A 21,757-nucleotide genomic window follows, 5' to 3' on the forward strand; every position below is an offset into this window, starting at 1 on the left:
CTTATTACTTACAAAAGGTAATTATCGATTAGTTCTGACAAAGTATAGACAATAATTTAGATGGATGTTGGCAATTAATGGAAGGCATTACATCACCATTCGTGTCAGGGAAGTGGCGCGAAACTCTATGGCAATGACACGCCATATTGTCTCTTTGGTGACGTACCCAGTGTCTTGTGAGAGAGAGGGACGTCTAGACTCTCGTGTATACTGATATTATTCACTTTTATCAATCCTTCCTTCTACTATACACTATTTATTCATTAAGATAGTTACTACTGGTGTTTACATTGAGTCAGCTGATGTTTACTACTATTGTTTACATGGGATCTGTTGATGTTTATTCGTATTATTTGCATGAGGTCAGGTGATAGATATTTTCAGTTTACATAGGTTTGGTTAGGGTTAGGTTAGGTTACATAGGATCAGCTGACGAGGGAGAGTACTGGAGGGAGGCGAGTCCTTAGCCCCACAACCGCTGACTGAAGGGCTACTGGGGGTCCTTTTAATTTCCACTGTCTTGGAATAATATCAGACGGCGCGACAACGTTAAGTCGATACCGGAGCTGTTGTGTGGTGTGGTCGTGTTGTGGTGTGGTGTGGTGTTGTTGTGTGATGGTGTGATCTAGTGGTGTGGTCGTGTTGCGATGTGATGGTGTGGTCGTGTTGTGGTGTGGTGTGGTGTGGTATGGTCGTGTTGTGGTGTGAGGGTGTGGTGTGGTCGTGTTGCGGTGTGATGGTGTGGTCGTGTTGTGGTGTGAGGGTGTGGTGTGGTCGTGTTGCGGTGTGATGGTGTGGTCGTGTTGTGGTGTGAGGGTGTGGTGTGGTCGTGTTGCGGTGTGATGGTGTGGTCGTGTTGTGGTGTGAGGGTGTGGTGTGGTCGTGTTGTGGTGTGATGGTGTGGTGTGGTATTGATTTTTTTTCTTTGCTCCTTACAGCCGCAAGTTTATTGTGCACACCACACTCATCCTGTGATGTGTAGCGCAAAAGGATTACAGAGTAGAGTTAACAAAGGGTCGGTATAACTAACCCTCGTGGTCAGGATATTATGGCATTAAATATTACACAGTATTTCAGACATTCTTTGTTTAGTTCTGTACATAGAGGGTAAGTTATTCACAACTGCGTGAGTACAGGCGTGTGAGGCAGTATGTTTGGTCGCACACTTTATTTTTCACATTTGCGTGAGAGGTATTCAAGCACATTGTGTGTTTGGTTCCATATATGGGAGCTGATATAAGTGTGGTGTGGTGTGGTGTGTGGGTGTGGTGTAGTGACGTGGTGATGGTGTATGTGTGGTGATGGTGTAAGTGTGGTGATGGTGTATGTGTGGTGATGGTGTATGTGTGGTGATGGTGTATGTGTGGTGATGGTGTATGTGTGGTGATGGTGTATGTGTGGTTATAATATATATGTGATGGGGTGAAGTAATGTATGTAGTGGTAGCGGTGGTGTTGCACATGTGGTGAACGTGCGGTGATGGGGGTGCACATGTGGTGATGGTGGTGTTGATACACATGTAGGTAGTCATGAATTTGAGTGGAAAGAGTAAGCGTAATGGAGCAGCTGGAGTTTAGTATCACTGCCAAATTCTCTCTCTCTCTCTCGGGGGTGCCTGGAGGAAGGGAGGGATGGGGTGTCATCGTCCATTCAGCTGACCCCTCCCCCCCCCCTAGTGTAGCGACCCTTCATGCTGATGCGCACTTAACCTAACCCCCCTATAAATAACACCGGGGGCTTAATCTGTGCGCTAATCTATAATCAATATGTCGTTTAGAGGTACACAGCCTTGGTTATATATACAGTAGACCTACCTGGTATACTTGGTACCTAGTATATAAGTCATTCTCCAGAAACATGTTGTTGGCCTTATCCTGTGGTGTTGATTTTTCGTGTCCTTAACCTGGCTATGAGTATTATTGTCTGTGTCTATGTTTGTCTTCTGTTAGTCCTTTGATATGAGGGCAATGTGTGTGTGTGTGTGTGTGTGTGTGTGTGTGTGTGTGTGTGTGTGTGTGTGTGTAACTTTTCCCCTCCCTCTCCCCGACTATAAGTTACAGTACATAACATGTCATTAACCAAAGTCATCGAGTTAAGAGAATTTGGTCGGAAACAGAATGTAGTAGAAAAAAAGTCACAGAAGAAAGTCACGGGAAAAAAGTCATCTCACCAAACCTAACCTAGCCAAAAATTTTACTTTTTTACCTGTTACTTTTTTCCCGTGACTTTTTTTCCTATTACTTTTTCCCGTGACTTTTTTTCCTGTTACTTTTTCCCGTGATTTTTTCCGGTCACCGAGAAACATGAGTACAACCACATATAAGTAGAGAGCCCCCAGGTACACTTATGCTCACCTGGTGTCAATGATACACAGGTGGTGACAATATCCTACAGGTGGCTTTTCACTATACCTCTACAGTTCACCTTGGCGTCTTGTGTTAGCCCCTCCCCCCCAGGTGATGTAAGAACGACACTCACACCTTTACGGACAGTACAATACAACGCCCCCTCATGAGGACTGACGACGGAGGCGGTGTAGGAGGAAAATCTATATTGAGGACGGATAATTGTTGTAGGCTGCTGCCTCCGCCTCCACCTCCCTCATCAAGGTCTTTAGGTTGTGGGGGACAGACGGACGCCCACACTCACCTGGCTGTCGGGGCGATTGCGTTGTGACCTCGGCCAGCCAGCCAGCCTTACACACACACACACACACACACACACACACACACATCATCATCATCATCATCATCATCATCATCATCATCATCATCATCATCTCTTCAAATTATAACAGAGAAAGAGTGTGTGTGTGTTATGGCAGCCATCACTTAGGTTAGGTCACACGCTATTTTTATAGACTGACGGTGACGCCGACATAATTTATTGACGTCACTCGTAATGTTTACCCGTGGAAAAGGTCTCAGGTGGGAACAAACTCAGTATATCAGGTGGGAACAAATTCTGATGGTCCTTGTGTTTACTGTATTGATTTAGGTGTCAGTATATCTACCTACATTTGTGTCTCTTTTTGTCTCTCTCTCTGTATGTCTCTCTCTCTCTCTCTCTCTCTCTCTCTCTCTCTCTCTCTCTCTCTCTCTCTCTCTCTCTCTCTCTCTCTCTCTCTCTCTCTCTCTCCCTCCCTTCTCCTTCCCTTCTTCCCTCCCCTCACACTCTCACCAACCATCTATCCCCTCAACCATTCTCATCTTTCCCATTCCTCCCCACCTTCAATCCCCATTTCTCTCCTCCCCTTCCCTTCCCTCAAATCCCAACCCCATCTCCTCACATCCACCACCACCACCACTACCTCCTCCTCCTCCTCCTCCTCCTCCTCCTCCTCCTCCTCCTCCTCCTCCTCCTCCTCCTCCTCCACCAGTCGCTGAACAAACAGTGACAAACACACGAAGATATACGAACATAGGAGCGGAGAATTGTGACACAGGAAGGGAAGGGGGGGGAAGGGGATGGGAAAGGGAGGTAGGGAGAGAGGGAGATGAGAGATAGACGGTAGGAGAGAGAGAAAGAGGTGAGACATGGAGGGAATGAGGTAAGAAAGTCAAGGAGGGAAGGAAAGCAGGAGGTAAGAGATGGAAGGAGGTAAACGAGGTAGATGAATGAAGGAAGGAGGTGAGAGGTGGAGGTAAAGGCCCGTCTTAAAGGGAGGGTCTGGGTGAGTGACATAATAACGGGGCTCTTTGTTTAATTAAGGATCCCTGGAGGTAATTAAAAAGGTTCTTATCATCTCACAAGTGCACAGGCAGACGAGGGGGTAAATTAGATGGAAGCTAATTACCATATTCATAATGATGTTTATGTGTGGAGGTCATTTTCTTATGTTTGTATTTTTTGTCTGTGGTGTGTGTGTGTGTGTGTGTGTGTGTGTGTGTGTGTGTGTGTGTGTGTGTGTGTGTGTGTGTGTGTGTGTTGTGTGTGTGTGTGTGTGTGTGTGTGTGTATAGTGTCTCTGTGTGTGTGTAGGGTGTATTGACACTGAAATTTCCCTCCAATAACTGAATTTTCCGCCAATTACTTTGAAATTTATCACCAAAAATTGACTTTCCCGCCAATTACTTTGAAATTTATCGCCAATAATGAGATTTCCCGCCAATTATCGAATTTTCCTCGATTGACTTTGAAATTTCCCGCCAATGTTCTTGAATTTCTCGCCAAGGCTTGCAGCTGAGATAGTGTCGGCTGCCTCAATTGGATTTCTTGTTTATTGGTGAAGCAATTCCTTAGTGTGAGACCGACCGAGGGTGTTCATCTAGGAGGAGGAGGAGGAGGAGGAAGAATAAATTGAGGACGAAGTAGGGGACGAAGGACGGAGAAGAGGAGGAGGTAGAAGGGGAGGAAAAGTAAATGGGGAGGAGAGGACAGGAGAGGAGGAATAGGAAGAGGAAAGGAAGTAGTGGTGGTTCGCTTGTTATTATTCTTGATGGGGAAGGAGAAAGAAGAAGAGAAGGAGGAAAAAAGGAGATAGAAGAAGAGGTGAAGAAGGAAGAAAGGGGGAGACGGGGGGGAAAGTGAGATGAGGGCGAGGGGAGGTGTGAGGGGGGGCAGTGAGATAAGGGACAGGGGAAGTGTGAGGGGGGTAGTGGGTGAGGGAAGGGAAGTGAGGTGAGGGGGAGAGAGAGAGAGAGGGGGGTCGTTTACGTCCTTCCCACCTCGTTCGTTTTATTTATCTATTTGTTGGGTTTTTATTTATCGAGTTTGTTTTTGTACTTTGTAGATGTACGAGCATAGTGTGTGTGTGTGTGTGTGTGTGTGTGTGTGTGTGTGTGTTATATTACCTGCGTACTTCATAATGACGCTATTTAATTATATCAAAACTAAATCAATACTCAGTAACCTAACCTAACCTTAAGTCAGCCAGAGAGATAATTAACTACACCTGGGCTAAATCAACACTCAGGTGAACTTTATACCTAACTCTTTTCCCCCGCCTTTTAAACTCTCTCGCTCACCTTTAATCTTAAGTAAACGTCTATGTTAACTTTCACCCAGGTATTTTCAGACTTTTTTCTCAAGCTTTCGTCTGGTTCAGTATGTTACGCCTTTTGGGGGGGGGGGGTTAATGCAGAGACAGTAATAATCTTGGTGTTTTCTATTTCAAAGTCTTAATTAAATACAAATAAGGTAGATTTTAATGGGTTTTTATCAGTCTTTACCGTCATTATTTTCTGATATCGTAACATTGACAGAGGATAAATGTTATAATTTTTCCGATATTGGGACATTAACCACATTGCTACTTTAACCCTTTGAGGATGATGGCTTAACGCTTTGACGACAACGGTTTAACCCTTTGACGACAACAGTTTAACCCTTTGACGACAACAGTTTAACCCTTTGAAGAAAATAGTTTAACCCTTTGACGACAACACTTTAACCCTCTGATGATGATATAACCCTCCAGGACACAAAGGGTTAAAAAGACCGAATCTCCTTTTCACTACACGCCCCAGAACACCTCCACGAGAGAATCTGTATTACATTGGCAAGGCTTTTCAATAGTGTCCAATAAATAGCTTCAAATGGCCCGCGACGACGACACTACAAAACGCTGGCAGAACTTTTTATATTGTTTCACTCTACACGACGTATATGGTGGCTTCCTTGGGGTGTCCTTGGTCGAATCGATTCACTGTAATAATAATAATAATAATAATAATAATTAACGGTTTATTGAAAGAGCTTGGCAGCCAGAAGGCTGAAAATATACCCCCCCTGTTTACCAGTGTGTGTGTGTGTGTGTTGTTTATGTACAGTATATTGGTTGTAGACCTGCACTGTTTAGGTATAGTAGTGTCCTCCAGGTGTGTTGTTACCCCCTACCGTGCCTCCTCCCTTATGTGGCACCGTGGCACTACTTGTGTGGCTAGTATGAGGAATTGGTTCATAGGGCTGTTTCTTAGTACTTTTTTTTTTGCATAACCTAACCTAACCACCAGCTCCAGATAGCATTAGGTTAGATTATTGGACACCCTATTGCATCCTGTGCTCAACAGGGAAGTATTTGGAGTACATCTTTTCCTTCCTTGACTCCTCCATCAAGGGCGTAAGTGCCTCAAGGGTTTTGTCAACAAGTTGCATATTACAGGATAGTGACATGAGGTTGAGTGTGTGGAGGGAGAATTCTCGATACAATTCATCTGTTTATGGCAAAGCGTGGCAGGTCCCTAATAATGTGAAGTGCCATGGCCTGTCTCTAGCCACGGTGGGGGGTGCAGGGAGGCACATTGACGATAGTGTGATGGTGATGATTGTGTGCTGTGACTCCTCCTCCTCCTCCTCCAGAGATCATATTATAGCAGTTAATTTCAATAAATCTTCACTAAGAATAATCTCCTTAAGTCAGCAAAGGCTGTTTATTAATGTAGGATGTTGAGTTTCTGGTCGATCTCTCTCTCTCTCTCTCTCTCTCTCTCTCTCTCTCTCTCTCTCTCTCTCTCTCTCTCTCTCTCTCTCTCTCTCTCTCTCTCTCTCTCTCTCTCTCTCTCTCTCTCTCTCTCTCTCTCTCTCTCTCTCTCTCTCTCTCTCTCTCTCTCTCACTAGGGAGGAGATAGAGGGGTGTGTGTTAGTGAGGTTAAGAGAAAGCCTTTGTGTAGTGTGGGGAGAATATTTATTGGGGAGAAGGGGTGAGGGAAAGGGCCTGGAGAGAGAGAGAGAGAGAGAGAACAAACTTTGACCTCCAAATTGCTCCACCTCCTCATCACCTATACTAACTCACCTGTCTAATTAATATCAGGTTAATCCACCTCAGGTCTAATTAACTTTCCAAACATAGACTTGTATTCGCTTGTGTATGTAAAGGAAAGAAGTAAGAAATAAGAAAAAAAGATAGAAGAACGAAGTAAAAAAAAAAGGAAAGAAAAGAAAAAATAGAGGAAGGAAAGAGGAAAAAAAGAAAAATATATATTATACAGTAGTTTCCAAAATGCCATTGTGAAGGAAGATTGTTCATTATACTCTTGGTGAATATTTATGCTGATTAAATATGCACGTTGAGAATAAACTTTTGTCCACATGATTCTATTCACAGCCCCAGTTTATTTTATTTTATTTTTTTATTTATTTTTTTAACCTAAAGTTACGATTTCTCAAGTTTTATTTTGTTTAGAGGGGTGGCAGTGTGTGTGTGTGTGTGTGTGTGTGTGTGTGTGTGTGTGTGTGTGTGTGTGTGTGTGTGTGTGTGTGTGTCGCTCAAACTCCTACCACAGAGGAAAACCACATCGGGTAGAAGGGTAGACGATGTAGATGATATGGATGGGTGTGGCTGGGTGGTGTGGCTTTCTACTGATATATAGTATTTTAAAGGGGAAGTTCGAGGGGAGGAAGTCTGGTCTTGTGTCGTGTTTTACGACATATTTGGGAAGTTAAGAAGCCGGGTTATCCAATCTTCGTCCCCCGGCCCAACTTTAGAACTTAGATAAGATGAACTTGAGGGGATAAAAAATGACTCCGGGGAGACAATTTAAGTTCTCAAGTTTTGGTGTTTCTGGCTAATATGTGCAGCCTGAGGGTGTAATAGTGGGGGGGGGTAAGGTGGCTCTCTCTCTCTCTCATCATCATCATCATCATCATCATCATCATCATCTACAAATAGTAGCCGACTCACTTCCTGTCTGACTCACTCACTCTCTTCCAATACTTCCTCATCCACCCCTGACAATATAAGTCACTCCAGCCACCATAATAACAATAATAATAATAATAATAATAACAATAACAATAATAATAATAACAATAATAAAAAGCTCATGCGTAAATTCATTGACATTATTTTTCATTCATTTTTATATTTTATTAACTTCCCGATTTTTATTCAGTTAACAAAACAAAAGGATGATATAGAATCGATTTAACAATATCTTTCACTTTTATTCAGGTAAAGATTAACATAACAACAATGCCGATACAAATGATCTTATTCTACAATATTTACAGGTCGAATGCTGGAGCGGTACACAGAGCTTAACGGTACACATTCATGGTACACAAAGCTTCACGGTACACAGCTTCACAGTATACAAAGTTTCACGGTACACAGCTTCACGGTACACACAGCTTCACGGTACACACAGCTTCACGGTACACGATGAAATTGATTCTTGTATAGTTGTGGACAAAATTGCCTGGACACTAATGACAATACTTGCTTTCTTGTGCCTAGTTAAGGGTCATTATGATCTCTATGGCATGGGGGGGTTATGGTGTGGGGTTATGGTGTGTGGGGTTATTGTGTAGGGTTATGGTGTATGGGGGTTATAGTGTTTGGGGGTTATAGTGTGGGTGTTATGGTGTGTGGGGGTTATAGTGTGGGTGTTATGGTGTGTGGGGGCTATAGTGTGGGTGTTATGGTGTGTGTGGGGGTTATAGTGATTGTGTTATGGTGTGTGGAGGGTTATGGTGTGGGTGTTATGGTGTGGGTGTTATGGTGTGGCGGGTGTAAGGTACATTAAAGGAGCCACTTATTTTAACCTGTATGTACAGTACTTATATTTTTCTTTTTGTTATTAAGTGTTTGTGTGATTAAATATCGATAATTTTTTTTTGTTATTTAAGATCGTTTGTTAATGTTTGTTATTCTTACATAATAATTAACTTGTAAGCGATTCATAAGTAGTTCCGTGATGATCAAGTGAGTGTGTGTGTGTGTGTGTGTGTGGTGTGGTGTGGTGTGGGGTGTGTGTGTGTGTGTGTGTGTGAGGTACCTTATTCAATCACACTGAGGTAAAATACAGTACAGTACTATTTCCGAGTTCTGTTTTAGCTGGTGGGTAGTGGAGTGGGAGGAGGAGGAGGTTTGCGTGGTGGTTGTGATGGTGGTGGTGGTGATTTATATCCGGGTCAAATACTGTACTGGGGAATTATAGTTCTGAGAGCATTATTCTTCTCTCGTGTTGATCTGTAATTGTGATCCTGATATATTCCTGGTTAGTTTTTGTTGTTGGTGTTGTTGGTTTTGTTGGTAGTGGTGTTATTATTATTATTATTATTATTATTTATATTTATATTGTTATTATTATTGAACGCAAATGTGCTTTAATGATATTTCGCGTGAGAGAGAGAGAGTGTGTGTGTGTGTGTGTGTGTGTGTGTGTGTGTGTGTGTGTGTGTGTGTGTGTGTGTGTGTGTGTGTGTGTGTGTGTGTGTGTGTGTGTATGTGTGTGTGTGCAGGTGTGTGTGTGTGTGTGTGTGTCTGTACCTGCAGGAACGTAATCAATGTCTCTAAACTGACAACACACCCACGTTAGAATTTCCTCACCCCGTCACCTCACGCGTCACGTCCACAAGCTTACAATTTGTGTAGTAAAAAACAACATCACTTGAATCACCGCATTACTCTCGGTACATAACGAACTACATGTACAGTTACAGTCAAAATTCCCTGAACACTTGGTACTATATGGCATCTGTCGAGTGTCCAGAGAATTGTGACCGCACCTGTACTGTATCTCTCTTATTGTATTCATTAAGCTACAGTATATCACGTGTTTAAAGACCTTACAGTAATTAATGGAGTACAGTATCATAACGTCAACAAAATATTACCCACTACTTGGATTTACTTTGATTTATTTCATTGATTATTTTTATTTGAAGTTAATGAGGAAAATATTACGGATTTCTTCTTGGGCGAAAATATGTGGCTGGATTTTTTTTTTTTCGGAGAATTAAATAAGATAGAATAAATTTGTCTATTTAATCTTAAGTATGTTTGTAAGTACTGATGAAGAACTTACACGATGAAGTGGTTAGGTTAGGTTAGGTTAGATTAGATTTGCTTTTTATTTTTCATGCGTGCGTTGTCAGTAGAGTTAAAGGATCACCTGGAGATTAGACACTCCAGCTTATTTCACCTGATAATTAAATACCATAGCGTTACCTGGGTGTGAGGGGGGGAGGTAAGTTAGGTTAGGTTAGATTATATTTAGTTAGATTAGGCTAAGTCGGATTAGATTTGGTTAGGTAAGGTTACGTTAGGTTAGCAATAGTATCTAGTTAGCTGGGGTGTCTAATATTCAGGTGATTCGATTTCAACTTCCTTAGAACCACAGAATTAATATTTTACGTAAGTGACTGAGTGTTGTTAAATCTACTCCCTCCCTCTACCCCCCCCCAGCAGTGTCAATGTGGCAGTGTGTGTGTGTGTGTGTGTGTGTGTGTGTGTGTGTGTGTGTGTGTGTGTGTGTGTGTCTGGCTTACAACACATGTGGCTGCGAAGGTGGTGAGGTGTGAGGAAGGGAAGAAGGGTGATATGTGAAGGGTGAGGAGAGGAAGAGAACTGAAGGGGGAGGTAATGGCTGTTCCTTTCCTCCCCACCTCCCTTCCTCTTCCTCTACTCCCCACCTCCCTTCCTCTTCCTCTACTCCCCACCTCCCTTCCTCTTCCTCTACTCCCCACCTCCTTCCTCTTCTCCCCACCTCCCCTTCCTCTTCCTCCTCCCCCCTCCTCCCTCTTCCCTCTCCCCACCTCCTTCCTCTTCCTCTACTCCCCACCTCCCTTCTATCTTCCCTCTACTCCCACCTCCCTTCCTCTTCCTCTCTCCCCACCTCCCCTTCCTCTTCCTCTCTCCCCTCTCTTCCTCTTCCTCTTCTCCCCACCTCCTTCCTCTTCCTCTACTCCCCATCTCCTTCCCCTCTTTATCTCCTCCCCACCTCCTTCCTCTTCCTACCTCCCCACCTCCTTCCTCTTCCTCTCTCCCCACCTCTCTTCCTCTTCCTCTACTCCCCACCTCCCTTCCTCTTCCTCTCTCCCCATCTCCCTTCCTCTTCTCCTCCCCACCTCCCTTCTCTTCTCTACCTCCTTCCCTCTTCCTCTACTCCCCTCCCTTTACTCTTCCTCCTCCCCCCTCCACTCCCTCCTAAGATGACTCACTCCACCCCCCCTCTCTTCCCCTACTCCCCGCGTGAAGTCCTTCCTCCCCAACCCCCAAATCTTCCTCCCCTCCCATTTGTGCAGAAGAGGAGAACAGAGGTAGGCATTCCGTGCACTAGTTCGGCTCAACCCATCTTATATGCCTTAGAGTACGTTGTAGTATTCAGCTAAGGTATGGTCCTGTTAGTACTGAGAGGATTTTGTTCTCTCTCTCTCTCTCTCTCTCTCTCTCTCTCTCTCTCTCTCTCTCTCTCTCTCTCTCTCTCTCAGGTGACCTCCTCTCAACCCTCCCTCCCTCCCCTAGGTGACCTCCTCTCTCCCCTTCCTCCCTCCCTCCCTTCCCCAGGTGACCTCCTCTCTCCCCTCCCTCCCTCCCTCAGCTGCAGGTGTTGTAGCCCCAGGTGAGCAGAGGCCAGTGAGGCATACGACAGAAATTATTGATTAATATAAAGATGAGTTGGTTGGTAAGCGTGGATTAACCCGTTCGTTCCTTCCTCATGCGTTACGCACACACACACACACACACACACACACACACACACACACACACACACACACACACACACACTTGCACGCGCGGAACTGATTGGATCGAATAATCTACAACCTCTCTCTCTTCTTCTTCTTTCACTTAACCTAACCTAACCCAACCCGTGTTCAGGAGAGAGACAAATAAGAATAACACGTCACTAATGTGTGTCCAGTTTAATGTGTCATGTGTGATGCATTGAGCCGTACTGTATGTGTCCGTTTAGCGTTTACTAGAATAGTTTTCCACCCATGTGTTATTTATAGAAACCATATGTGTCTAGTACTTGTTAATGTGTCATGTATGATGTATGAAACCTTGTGATTTATGTGTCATGTGTGGATATTGAGAATCATATGTGTCCAATACTTCTTAATTGCTATACATATTACATAAGATATATAACATTCTTGTACTCCCAACACTACATTAACAACCGTATGAATTATGACTACCATGTGTCCAGCACTCGTCAATGTGTCATGTATGATGTATGAAAACCTTCTATAATCCAACACTTACTAACATATGTGTCATGTATGAATTATGAGAACCAAATGTGTCCAACAACTCTAGAGATTACGTATCATTTATGACATGTGAGGGAAAAAATACGTTTGGTGTCCAGTAGTTGTTTAAGGCTTGAGTCCATCACTTGAGTTATTGTTATTATTTCCTGTAGGCGAACTGTGCGAAGTAGTCTTGTTTCCAGCACTTACAGGAGCCGGGTATGAGGAACCAGTCATAGTAGAGGCGTACCTGTGAGTGGTAATGAGGGAGTTAGTACCTGTATAAAATCAGCTGACGCACCATAACAACTCATAGATCAGCTGACATACCACAACAAACACACACGTATGGACTCAATCGTATTCAGGAGTTCGGTGGACTCAACTTTTGCACTCTGGTGGTGCTTGTTTCAGGCATAAGTGCGGGCGCTTGGACACGCACATTAGGCTTTTAAGAAGGTCAAGTTAGGCAGAGCCACTGACGTGCTGGAAAGCTTTTGTGCTGGGTGTGTGTCTGTGTACATTCTTTTATCATGACACACACACACACACACACACACACACACACACACACACACACCGGAAATATTCTTCCACACACACAACATCAGCTGACACGCCACAGCAAACGGACCCAACAATAGACCTTTAACTCAGTCACACACAGGCGTTAGGAGAGCGACAATGGGCGGAGGACTCGAGTCTCCACTTAGACAAATGCATCAGGTGAGGTGAGGGAGATGGGGGGTGGTGGTGGTGGTAGTGGTAAGGGTAATAGAAGTGGTAGTGGTGGTAATGTCAGTGGTGTTGGAGAAGGTGGTAATGGTAATGGTGGAGGTAGTGGTAGTGGTAATGCTGGTAGTGGTGATAGTGGTAGTGGTTCAAGTGACAGGCACGACTGCAGGCACCTGGGCACGTATTATCGTATTGCGGGGGAGTTAAAGGAGGACAAATTGCATCGTCTCTGACACACTCTGTAGGTTTTTAGTTGTGATATGTGTACTGTGTGTAGATGTATACTGACACACACACACACACACACACACACACACATCAATAATTGCGACACAAATTGTACCCAAACTTTCCTCACCACAACGCTCAAATAATACATTGCATGAAAAACAACAACAACAACAACACTTCGCAACTACCAGCACTGCGGTATATAATTCATGTGTCATAGTTGTTAGTTAGAGTCACGACATCACACTAGTTACCTTCTTTACTCGTCTAAAACACACACACACACACACACACACACACACACACACACACACTCGCCGGGGGGCGGTTGGGTAAACTTATCTTATTAACAACCAAGTTTATTTTGAATCGTCTACGATATTATTATGGCTTGTAATAACGTTTTATGACTATATGCTTTCGACTTTATGGTCATAATAGCATTTTCTTGACGTATGGATGGTAAAATCTGTTCTTTATAGCCCAGGATGAACAGGTGGGTTAAATCTGGATGGCTAAATCTGTTCTACATAACCCAGGAACAGAACAGGTAGACGTGGACTGATAACTTGTTCTCTGTAACACAAGGGTAAATGGGTAACTAGGGGGGAAAGGGGTAAATACAAGGGTTAGTGAATTACTTGGGGATAAAAGGGTTACCTACCTAGGGAGAAAAAGGGTAAATGTAAGGGTTAGTGACTTACCTAGGGGAAAAGGGGTACCTACCTAGGAAGATAAGGGGTACCTACCTGGGGAGATAAGGGGTAGTGACCCACCTGATAACAGCCAATCTCGTCCTGGCCGTCGCAGTAGTGGGGGGCGGGCGGCTCCTCTCTCAGGGCCGGACTGTTCCCCTGACGCTGCTGGTACCTGGAGCTGGGTGGGTTGTTAGACGCTACTGCTGCCCGGCTGACGGAGGGATGAGGGAACACTTATGGTAGCGGTGTGGTGAGGGTGGTGGTTGTTGTGGTGTGGTGGGTAGCGTGGCGTGGTGTGGTGTGGTTGTGTGGTAACGGAAATGCTGATGTCAATAGTAATTATTATTATTATTATTATTATTATTATTATTATTATTACAAACTACAACACTTAATAAAATAAATAAAACATCATCTGTCAAGTTGCTACGGCCGAGAGACAGGTAGTGGGGGTGGGTGGGGGGAGTTACCTGAGGTCGGGCCGTGCAGGTGTGCCGGGGAAGAGGGCGTCAGGGTAGTAGACCTCCGCCACCAGGAGTGACACCCACCGTGGTGACGCCAGACACGCCCCCGACAGGTAGTGACACTTACTAGACCTGTGTAATGGGTAAGGGAGGAGAGGTTAATACACTATACGTATATCACTACACTATACTACTACACTTATGTCACTATACTACACATTACACTATGTCATTATACTACACACTACACTTACGTCACTACTCTACACACTGTACTCTGTCACTACACTACATACTATACTTGTCACTACACTCTGTCGCTACACTATGTCACTGTAAATAATAAGTCACACGTCACATACACTGGGTCACACGTCACATACACTGGTTCACATACACCGGGTGACATACATCGGGTGACACAATACTCACAGACACTGGGTGACTTCGACGGTCTGGGTGAAGTAGCCCTCGTAAGGTATCTGAACCACATAGCGCCACACGCCCTGGTAGTTCCTGGCGAAGACGGGCGTGATGTACTCGACGGCGGAGGGGCAGGGGGTGAGGGGCTGCATCCCCCCACCCACCAGGCTGTTCAGACTACCCTCGAAGTCGTCATCGTTGCGGTCCTGAGCCATGGTGCCGCTGGAGCTCTTGCCCGACATAGCGTTGAACAGGAGACAAAACCTGAGGGAGTTTAGGAGTATATGATGGAGTTTACATACCTGATCCAATCTAACCCAACCTAACCTAAAGGCTATGTGCTTTTTTTAGGTACCATTCTTCCTAGATACATTATACACGTGTTAAATGGTTTGTGGTACTTGATATTCATTCTCTAAATATGGTGATTTACAATTAAACCATCGGGTCATTACTCGCCAAGAAGAACAGGTTAATTGTCTGTAGACGTGTAAGTTATAGAGACAAGAAGATAGTACATAAACAAACTCAAGACCTAAAGTGACTCACAGGCCCCAGTTGTCGGCACAGAAGGCTCGGGCGCCCCTCCCCTGGAAGTCGTCGTCAAACCCCAGCGACCGTCCCTCCAGCTTCCCCTCCAGTAGGTCCTTTACCTTCTGCGTCATCTCCTTCTCGGTGTCTGGTTTCTGAGAGGCGGGGGTCTCGTCTTCTGCTGAACGGATAGGACGGCGGATAACCCGGAATTGATCCCTGGAATTTAATGTGTATGTAGTGGCTTAGGTTCCCAGACAGTGAGACAGCTCCTCCTCCACACACCACTAATACGCTTCCCCTTCTATATAATTCCAAGTTAAACTCGTCACTAATCATAAAATGTCTCGGTAAATACTCTCACATGATATAGTTTATTAGCGAGAAATAGTGAGAGACAAGGATACTACCTGCTGAGATCTCTTTGTTTACCATTTCATCAACCCACAACAAGATGAACCAAAATTCCCTAATCAGGTTTTAATACTTTTAATATACATGACAATTTATTTCATTACCGTATTGATTTTTTTTTTGGTGATTTTTAAAAATTGGGTAAATACTTTTTTCTACTTTTTACAAAATTATCGTAACACCTGATTGACGCGAGGAATTTTCTGATGCAACTGTGTCACTGAAGGAGCCACTGAGCCACGCTAAATTATACGTCCTTATTGGTTTGTTCATGCTAAAATAACCCATTGTTTTTATATCTCCATCGTGTATATATAAGATGAATCAATGTGAACTTGTACTATGAGTTTAGGATCTCCTGATGGTGTATATACCTGAGGGGGACATTCCTACTCCTCAACTTGGCGACTTTAGGGAGAGTCTTGTCCTCCTTCAGGATAGGTAGAGTCTTACTGAAGAAGTCCAGCGTCTTGTTCTTGATCAGGTCACTGTGGGAGGGACCAGCCGTGAGGGATTATTATATACATCATGATGGTAAAAACGCGGGAAAAAGGGAAGGAAAAGGGAAAGAAAAGGAAAAAAGGGAAAGCAAAGGGGGGAAAGGGGAAAGAAAAAGAGGAAAAGGAAAAGGGAAAAAAAGGCAAAGAAAATACGAAAAAAAAAAGAAAATTGTTTATAAACTCAGCGGCCGCGAGAAGAAAAACTTTTAATTGATGTTTCTGAGTTTTAATGATTATGCATTGTAGAATGTGAAGTTCTTAATAAGTTGGGCCATGACAAAAAATATCGCGAATTTAATTATAGACCATAAATATATAAATGTTAAAGGAGAATTTTTTTTTACATCATTCATTTTAGGTTTAATATTTAACCTTAATAATTTTTTAAAGTATTCAAGTTTAACATTGAATTTAATAAAGACACAAATCCCTTAAGTTTATTCAACCTTAAAAATTTTAGGTTAAAGAGTGACGATTTAGGTTAATGACGTCGGTTACTGTGTTTTAGGTTAGGTTAAGTTAGGTTAGGTTAACTTAACATAATAACCATAGGGGCGACTCACAAGGGGTAGGAGTGGCCGAGGATGTCTTGTCCCATGGGGTTGAGGGGTAGGAGGCCGTCGTTCAGGTCCCCACATAAGTTGTCCAGGGATTGTTCCATCTGTGCCTTCGTCTCCAGAGTACCTGTATGTAGGGAAGTTGTACCACTGAACAATACATTTATGATAGTTCACCTGATGATTTATACCCCCCCCCCCCAACCTCTCTCCCCCAGCTTATTTCACCTGAAGATTTGTTCCCTCTCTCTCCCCCAGCTTATTTCACCTGAAGATTTGTTCCCTCTCTCTCCCCCAGCTTATTTCACATGAAAATTTGTCCCTATCTCCCTCGCCAACTAAGACAAAACAATAACAGTGACCTTGGCGGTGACAGTGTACACAGTGACCATCACATTGGCTCACCCAGCATGAACGCCCTATTATACGAGTGTTTACCGTTAGTTGATCCTCTCCCCCCCCCCTCTCTCCCCTTTACCCCATCCCCCTTCCCCCCTCTTCTCTCTCCTGGTACGTATCGGTGACTAAGCGAGCGTCAGTAAATGTTGATGCTACATTCATCTTTCTGAGTTTCTGTCGATACTGGCCCGCCGCCATATTGATGACTTAACTCGATCGTCGTTTGTTTTGGGGTGAACATTGAATTGCGCCATAATTTTCGCATGTACCGACGACTTCTTTAACTCATTGGTTGTTTTTTTTTTATGGTGAGGAAGGGCTGCAGTTTGGTAGGAATGGATGGTAGTATAGTCGTGCCTCTCCCTCGTGAGATGTTGTCGATATGGGCCGCCGCCAAATTGATGATGTAACTCGATCCTCATTTTTTTTTGGTGAATATTGAAAACCGTCGTAATTCAGTTGATATGTAAAGGTGAATATCGCCCGTAGCAATGGTTTTCTGTCCCACTGTTGTTTTGTTTATTTTCGGATTGTGGTGAGGGAGGTGAGGCTGTACACAGGGGAGAGACAGTCACATGATCGTGGTCTGCTAAGGGTGGCTGTGTTGACGATGTTTTGCTTCTCCCGTGATTTTTTTTATTGTTTTTTGGGGTATAGTTTCATCATCATTATAGTCATAATTATCATTATAGTTTCATCATTATCATCATTATAGTCATCATCATCATTATAGTCATCATCATCATCATATACTAAAACTACATGTAATTTTTAATATCATGAACATTCTTCCTCTTCATTATAATCCCTTAGACCCACATTCTTGTAATAAATAATATAACTAATAATATATATTCCTTTATCCTCCACAGGTAGTCTCAACAAACACACGGACGTACAAATGATCACCTGACCACCACGAGTCGCCTGGAGACAGGTAAGTTTAAAACCAGACTTAATCACCTTGACTCACCTTAGCAAACAGCCGTGAATCATTCCCTTGTTACTCTTAATTAAGTCTTATTTCTCTTATTGGTGTGTTGTTGATGCTTTACAACTTGGGGGCAGGTTGTATATTTAGTGTACAACTGTGTGTAAATGGTGCATATCATCGCTTGCCAAGTCTGGTGTGCGTAGGGGGGGGGGGGGTGTGGGGGTGTGTAGGGTGTGTGTGTGTGTTGTGGCAGACGTCCAAACTGGGAGTCGACAGTAACTTAACACACACACATACACTGACAGTTGCCAGGGATAAAACTTACGTCACACGTCTTAACATAACTATTTACTTAATTACTCTGATTTAATACCATTACTTAGATGTTTGTTTCTAATTCAGTCATTTTTTTAAATTATTATCTCCTATAATTTTCTATAACGATTATTGACTGGAATTATAGATGAATTAAATACGTCACTATATCGAGGTATTTATATAGGCAATCATTTCTTCGGTATAATCTCAATAACGTCACTTGTAGGAGTTTGTATTTGTTTATTAATTTTTTGTCTTAGCGTGAAAATAAATAATGAATGTTAGACTTGAAATTTGATGTTGTTTCTAAGGTAAGTGTTTTTGTTCTTGATTTAATAATGTTTAGTCACCTTTAGTCACCGAGGAAGTACATCGTGAGTCACTCTTAGGTCACCATCAATCACCTATGGATTTAACCCTAAGTCACCTTCACTCACCTAGAAAATTAACCCTGACTCATTAACCTTAAGTCACCATCAGTCACCACACTATGAGTAAAAGAAAAGAGAGGGGGGGGGGGACTCACCTGGACATGGGACTTTGGACTGAAGATACGGAGGTTTTCGGACCTTGGGAGGCGTCTTACTGGGAGCTTCCTCAAAGGCATAGTAGCCCTCGGGATAATTGGCTGTCTCAAGGTATTCCTGCTTCTGCTGCCCCTCCGTCACCTGCGCCACCACTATCACCAATACCTGTGGAGGAAGAGGGCAGATGAGTGATTGAGTCAGTGATTGTAATGGGTAATTGAGTGAGTATCGTGGTGGTGGGAAGGGGTGGAGGGAGGGTGGTGGGAAGGGGTGGAGGGAGGGTGATGGGAAGGGGTGGAGGGAGGGAGTGATGGGAAGGGTGGAGGAGGGTGATGGGAAGGGGGTGGAAGGAGGGTGATGGGAAAGGGGTGGAAGGAGGGTGATGGGAAGGGGTGGAGGGAGGGTGATGGGAAGGGGTGGAGGGAGGGTGATGGGAAGGGGGTGGAGGGAAGAGGCGGAGGGAGGGTGTAAAAGGGGAAGGTGAAGCTCATGATATATGAGAGGAATTATTAAAAAAAAAGTTACAGCAATTTTAGGAAAAAAATGGCAAAGGAATGCCAACAGTAACTTGCAAACTCGTACAATATTTCTTTGTGTGTCACGAAGAATTACGTTGTAGCACACAAAAGACAAGACTGTTAAGCACAGAAAACGAGACAATAATAATGAGCCACACGAAAATAATAATAATAAGAAGAACAACAAGAACAAAAACAAGAAGAACAAGAAGACAAGAACAAGAAGACAAGAACAAGAAGAACAAGAAGTAGTGGTTTATTGAGAACAATTAACAAAGGCTGAAAATACACTGTATGTCTCGTGGTGTCGTGAAGCTGCATTTGGAGGAGGGTCGATTCTCAGATAGCTGGTGGCGTTAGCGTGGTCGGTGCAGCGTGAGGATGATTAGAGATATCTTGGAGTGTGAGTGTACTGAGTGTCTCTTAATGGATTTTAGTAACACTGGAACACTGCCATCAAGGAATACAATGTCTCGTTTCACAGTCGGTCTTGGCAGGACTTACATTATATTTTGCCCCCGAGGGGGCTAGTTTATTGGGCACCCCCTTGTCATCCTGTGCAAGGTGAAGCGCAAAAGCGTTTATAGCTTGCCTTCATGACTCATGCATTAAGGGGGTAAAAGCCTGAAGGGCCATGGCTTTTATCAGCAAGTTACATAAAGTGACAAAATGTTGTAGGATCTCACTAGGGTTGTGTTGTGAAGGTCGTGACCCTCAGCTGTACCCAATGCACACTGACTCCTCTCCTGTCGCCATCGTGCTGTCTCAGTTCCTCGCTGGTTGGCAGGAGGTCTCACAAGTACAGTAAGTATGGACTGTGAAGCTCGTGTGTACTGTATCACTAGTCACTCTCCTGTACTGTTTCCATTCCTTGTCCAATTGAAATTTCCACTTTTGTATCAGTCGTAGGTGACACTGGGGTCTTGGTGGGGTAACCCGGGGGGAGGGAAGTGAGAGAGGAGGTAGGGAGGTATAAGAGGATCTATAATTCTACATGAAGACCCGTGGGGGCTACAGGAGTGCCAGTGAACACAACCTCACTGCATGGTGTGTGTGTGTGTTATGAGATGATGTTTACTCTCTCTCTTTCTCTGATCACTGACGTACACTCATGACCCGGATAGTAATGGTAATACATTCATAGTAACAATAACGACATTACTACTACTACATTAACTTCACCCCATAAACAATAAAGTAAAACAACAACCTTTACTGATTCCTAAAATTGTTAGAAAGAACCTTGTTGTGATGAGGAGTGACCTTGACCATTGGCTCTGTGTGTGTGTGAAGAGGAACCGCTGGGTTAAATATCGCCCACCAGTCTCTCCCACTCACACCCCACCCCCCAACACCCCGACTAAATCTTTTATCAACAAAGCTCGTCTTGGACCAAACCTTTCCTACTGACGTCCCGAGTCTTGAGTCTGAAAAGTTCGCACGGTATCATTTGACCTTTTACCGAAGGTGAGAGAACACGTCTGACTGCACAGCTCATATACCTCAAGAGTGAACCGTGGACTGTTATGGTATGGTAGTTCACGGTGGAGGAGGGGAAGGGGGCACATATGATAGCTAAACATGGCGTCAAAATTCCATCAAGACTATAATACATGTTTTTGGAGGTTATGATGTGAATTTGTCTATTTGGTAATTGTAGATATGACGTCACAACTACCTGGTCCTCTTGAAACTGTGATACAAAGATGGCAGCGAACATGTTGACGAAATTACACCGAGACTGTAGTGGGAAAACTATTATGCTAATATTTTAATACGGTGAAGACGGATTCTCAAAGGTTCGTAAGTTAATATTGAGGTGTAAATACGGAAAAAGTTACACGTGTGTGGTCATTAAAACACCTTATGTTACCTATAGTGAACGTACCATCGGTTTGAATCACCAGCTATACAACACACTGATTAATACGCCAAACCTGCGGTACATAAGAGCTAGGAATGACCCCCAACTACCCTCATTTTACCTGAGGTTGTCACAGGTACTCGAATATCCGCATCAGTCCAGTTGGCACACGGCTCTTCACCTGCTATAACTCTCCAGGTGCATTAAAAACGCCAGCCACGTCGCCTGTCTTAATCGGATCATCCCTGTTATTGAACCGTTACACGAGACGTTAAGGTGACAGGGGGAGGGGGAGAGAGGTGGAGGGGGAAGGATGTTCAGGGTGCCAGTGAAATATCAAGAAAATTCGTCAGCTCCTTCAAGATAATAACATTAATAATAATAATAATAATAATAATAATAATAATAATAATAATAATAATAATCCAGTAAAACGGAGTTAAAATATGCATTCCTAAATACCATCACATCATCATCGTCATATTGTACATTATATATATATATATATCGGTATACACATCGCATGAAAGAATATAAACTGCAGCTGTAAGCGTGATCATAGAGTGTTTATATAATATACATCCATTTCTAAGTGCATAGAGACTAACAGAAATGGTTATTGCCTCGATAAATATTGACAATAATACCGTGTTCTTGTTGGTCGGGGATATTGAATTGTTTCTAAATATAATACAGGTGGGAAAGGACTCAGGTGTGGTGTAC

The 21,757-nt window shown here is 43.5% G+C and overlaps 1 protein-coding gene across 1 annotated transcript in view; it reads right to left on the reverse strand.

Moving 5' to 3' along the window:
- Positions 1–11,260: 11,260 nt before the first annotated feature.
- The window catches only part of LOC121857078, a 42,902-nt gene continuing 32,405 nt past the window's right edge, over positions 11,261–21,757 (reverse strand). Inside the window, exons 2-9 of the mRNA XM_042352930.1 lie at positions 18,652–18,817; positions 16,481–16,601; positions 15,792–15,905; positions 15,022–15,222; positions 14,482–14,736; positions 14,056–14,181; positions 13,664–13,796; positions 11,261–12,171 (exon numbers count right to left, since the gene is read on the reverse strand). Coding sequence (XP_042208864.1) covers positions 12,082–12,171; positions 13,664–13,796; positions 14,056–14,181; positions 14,482–14,736; positions 15,022–15,222; positions 15,792–15,905; positions 16,481–16,601; positions 18,652–18,817 — 1,206 coding nt within the window. The 3' untranslated portion in view covers positions 11,261–12,081. The remainder of the gene's footprint in view (positions 12,172–13,663; positions 13,797–14,055; positions 14,182–14,481; positions 14,737–15,021; positions 15,223–15,791; positions 15,906–16,480; positions 16,602–18,651; positions 18,818–21,757) is intronic.

The sequence above is a fragment of the Homarus americanus genome, unplaced genomic scaffold (genome assembly GCF_018991925.1).
Source record: "Homarus americanus isolate GMGI-L3 unplaced genomic scaffold, GMGI_Hamer_2.0 scaffold20465, whole genome shotgun sequence".
In the NCBI taxonomy this organism is placed as follows: Eukaryota; Metazoa; Arthropoda; class Malacostraca; order Decapoda; family Nephropidae; genus Homarus; species Homarus americanus.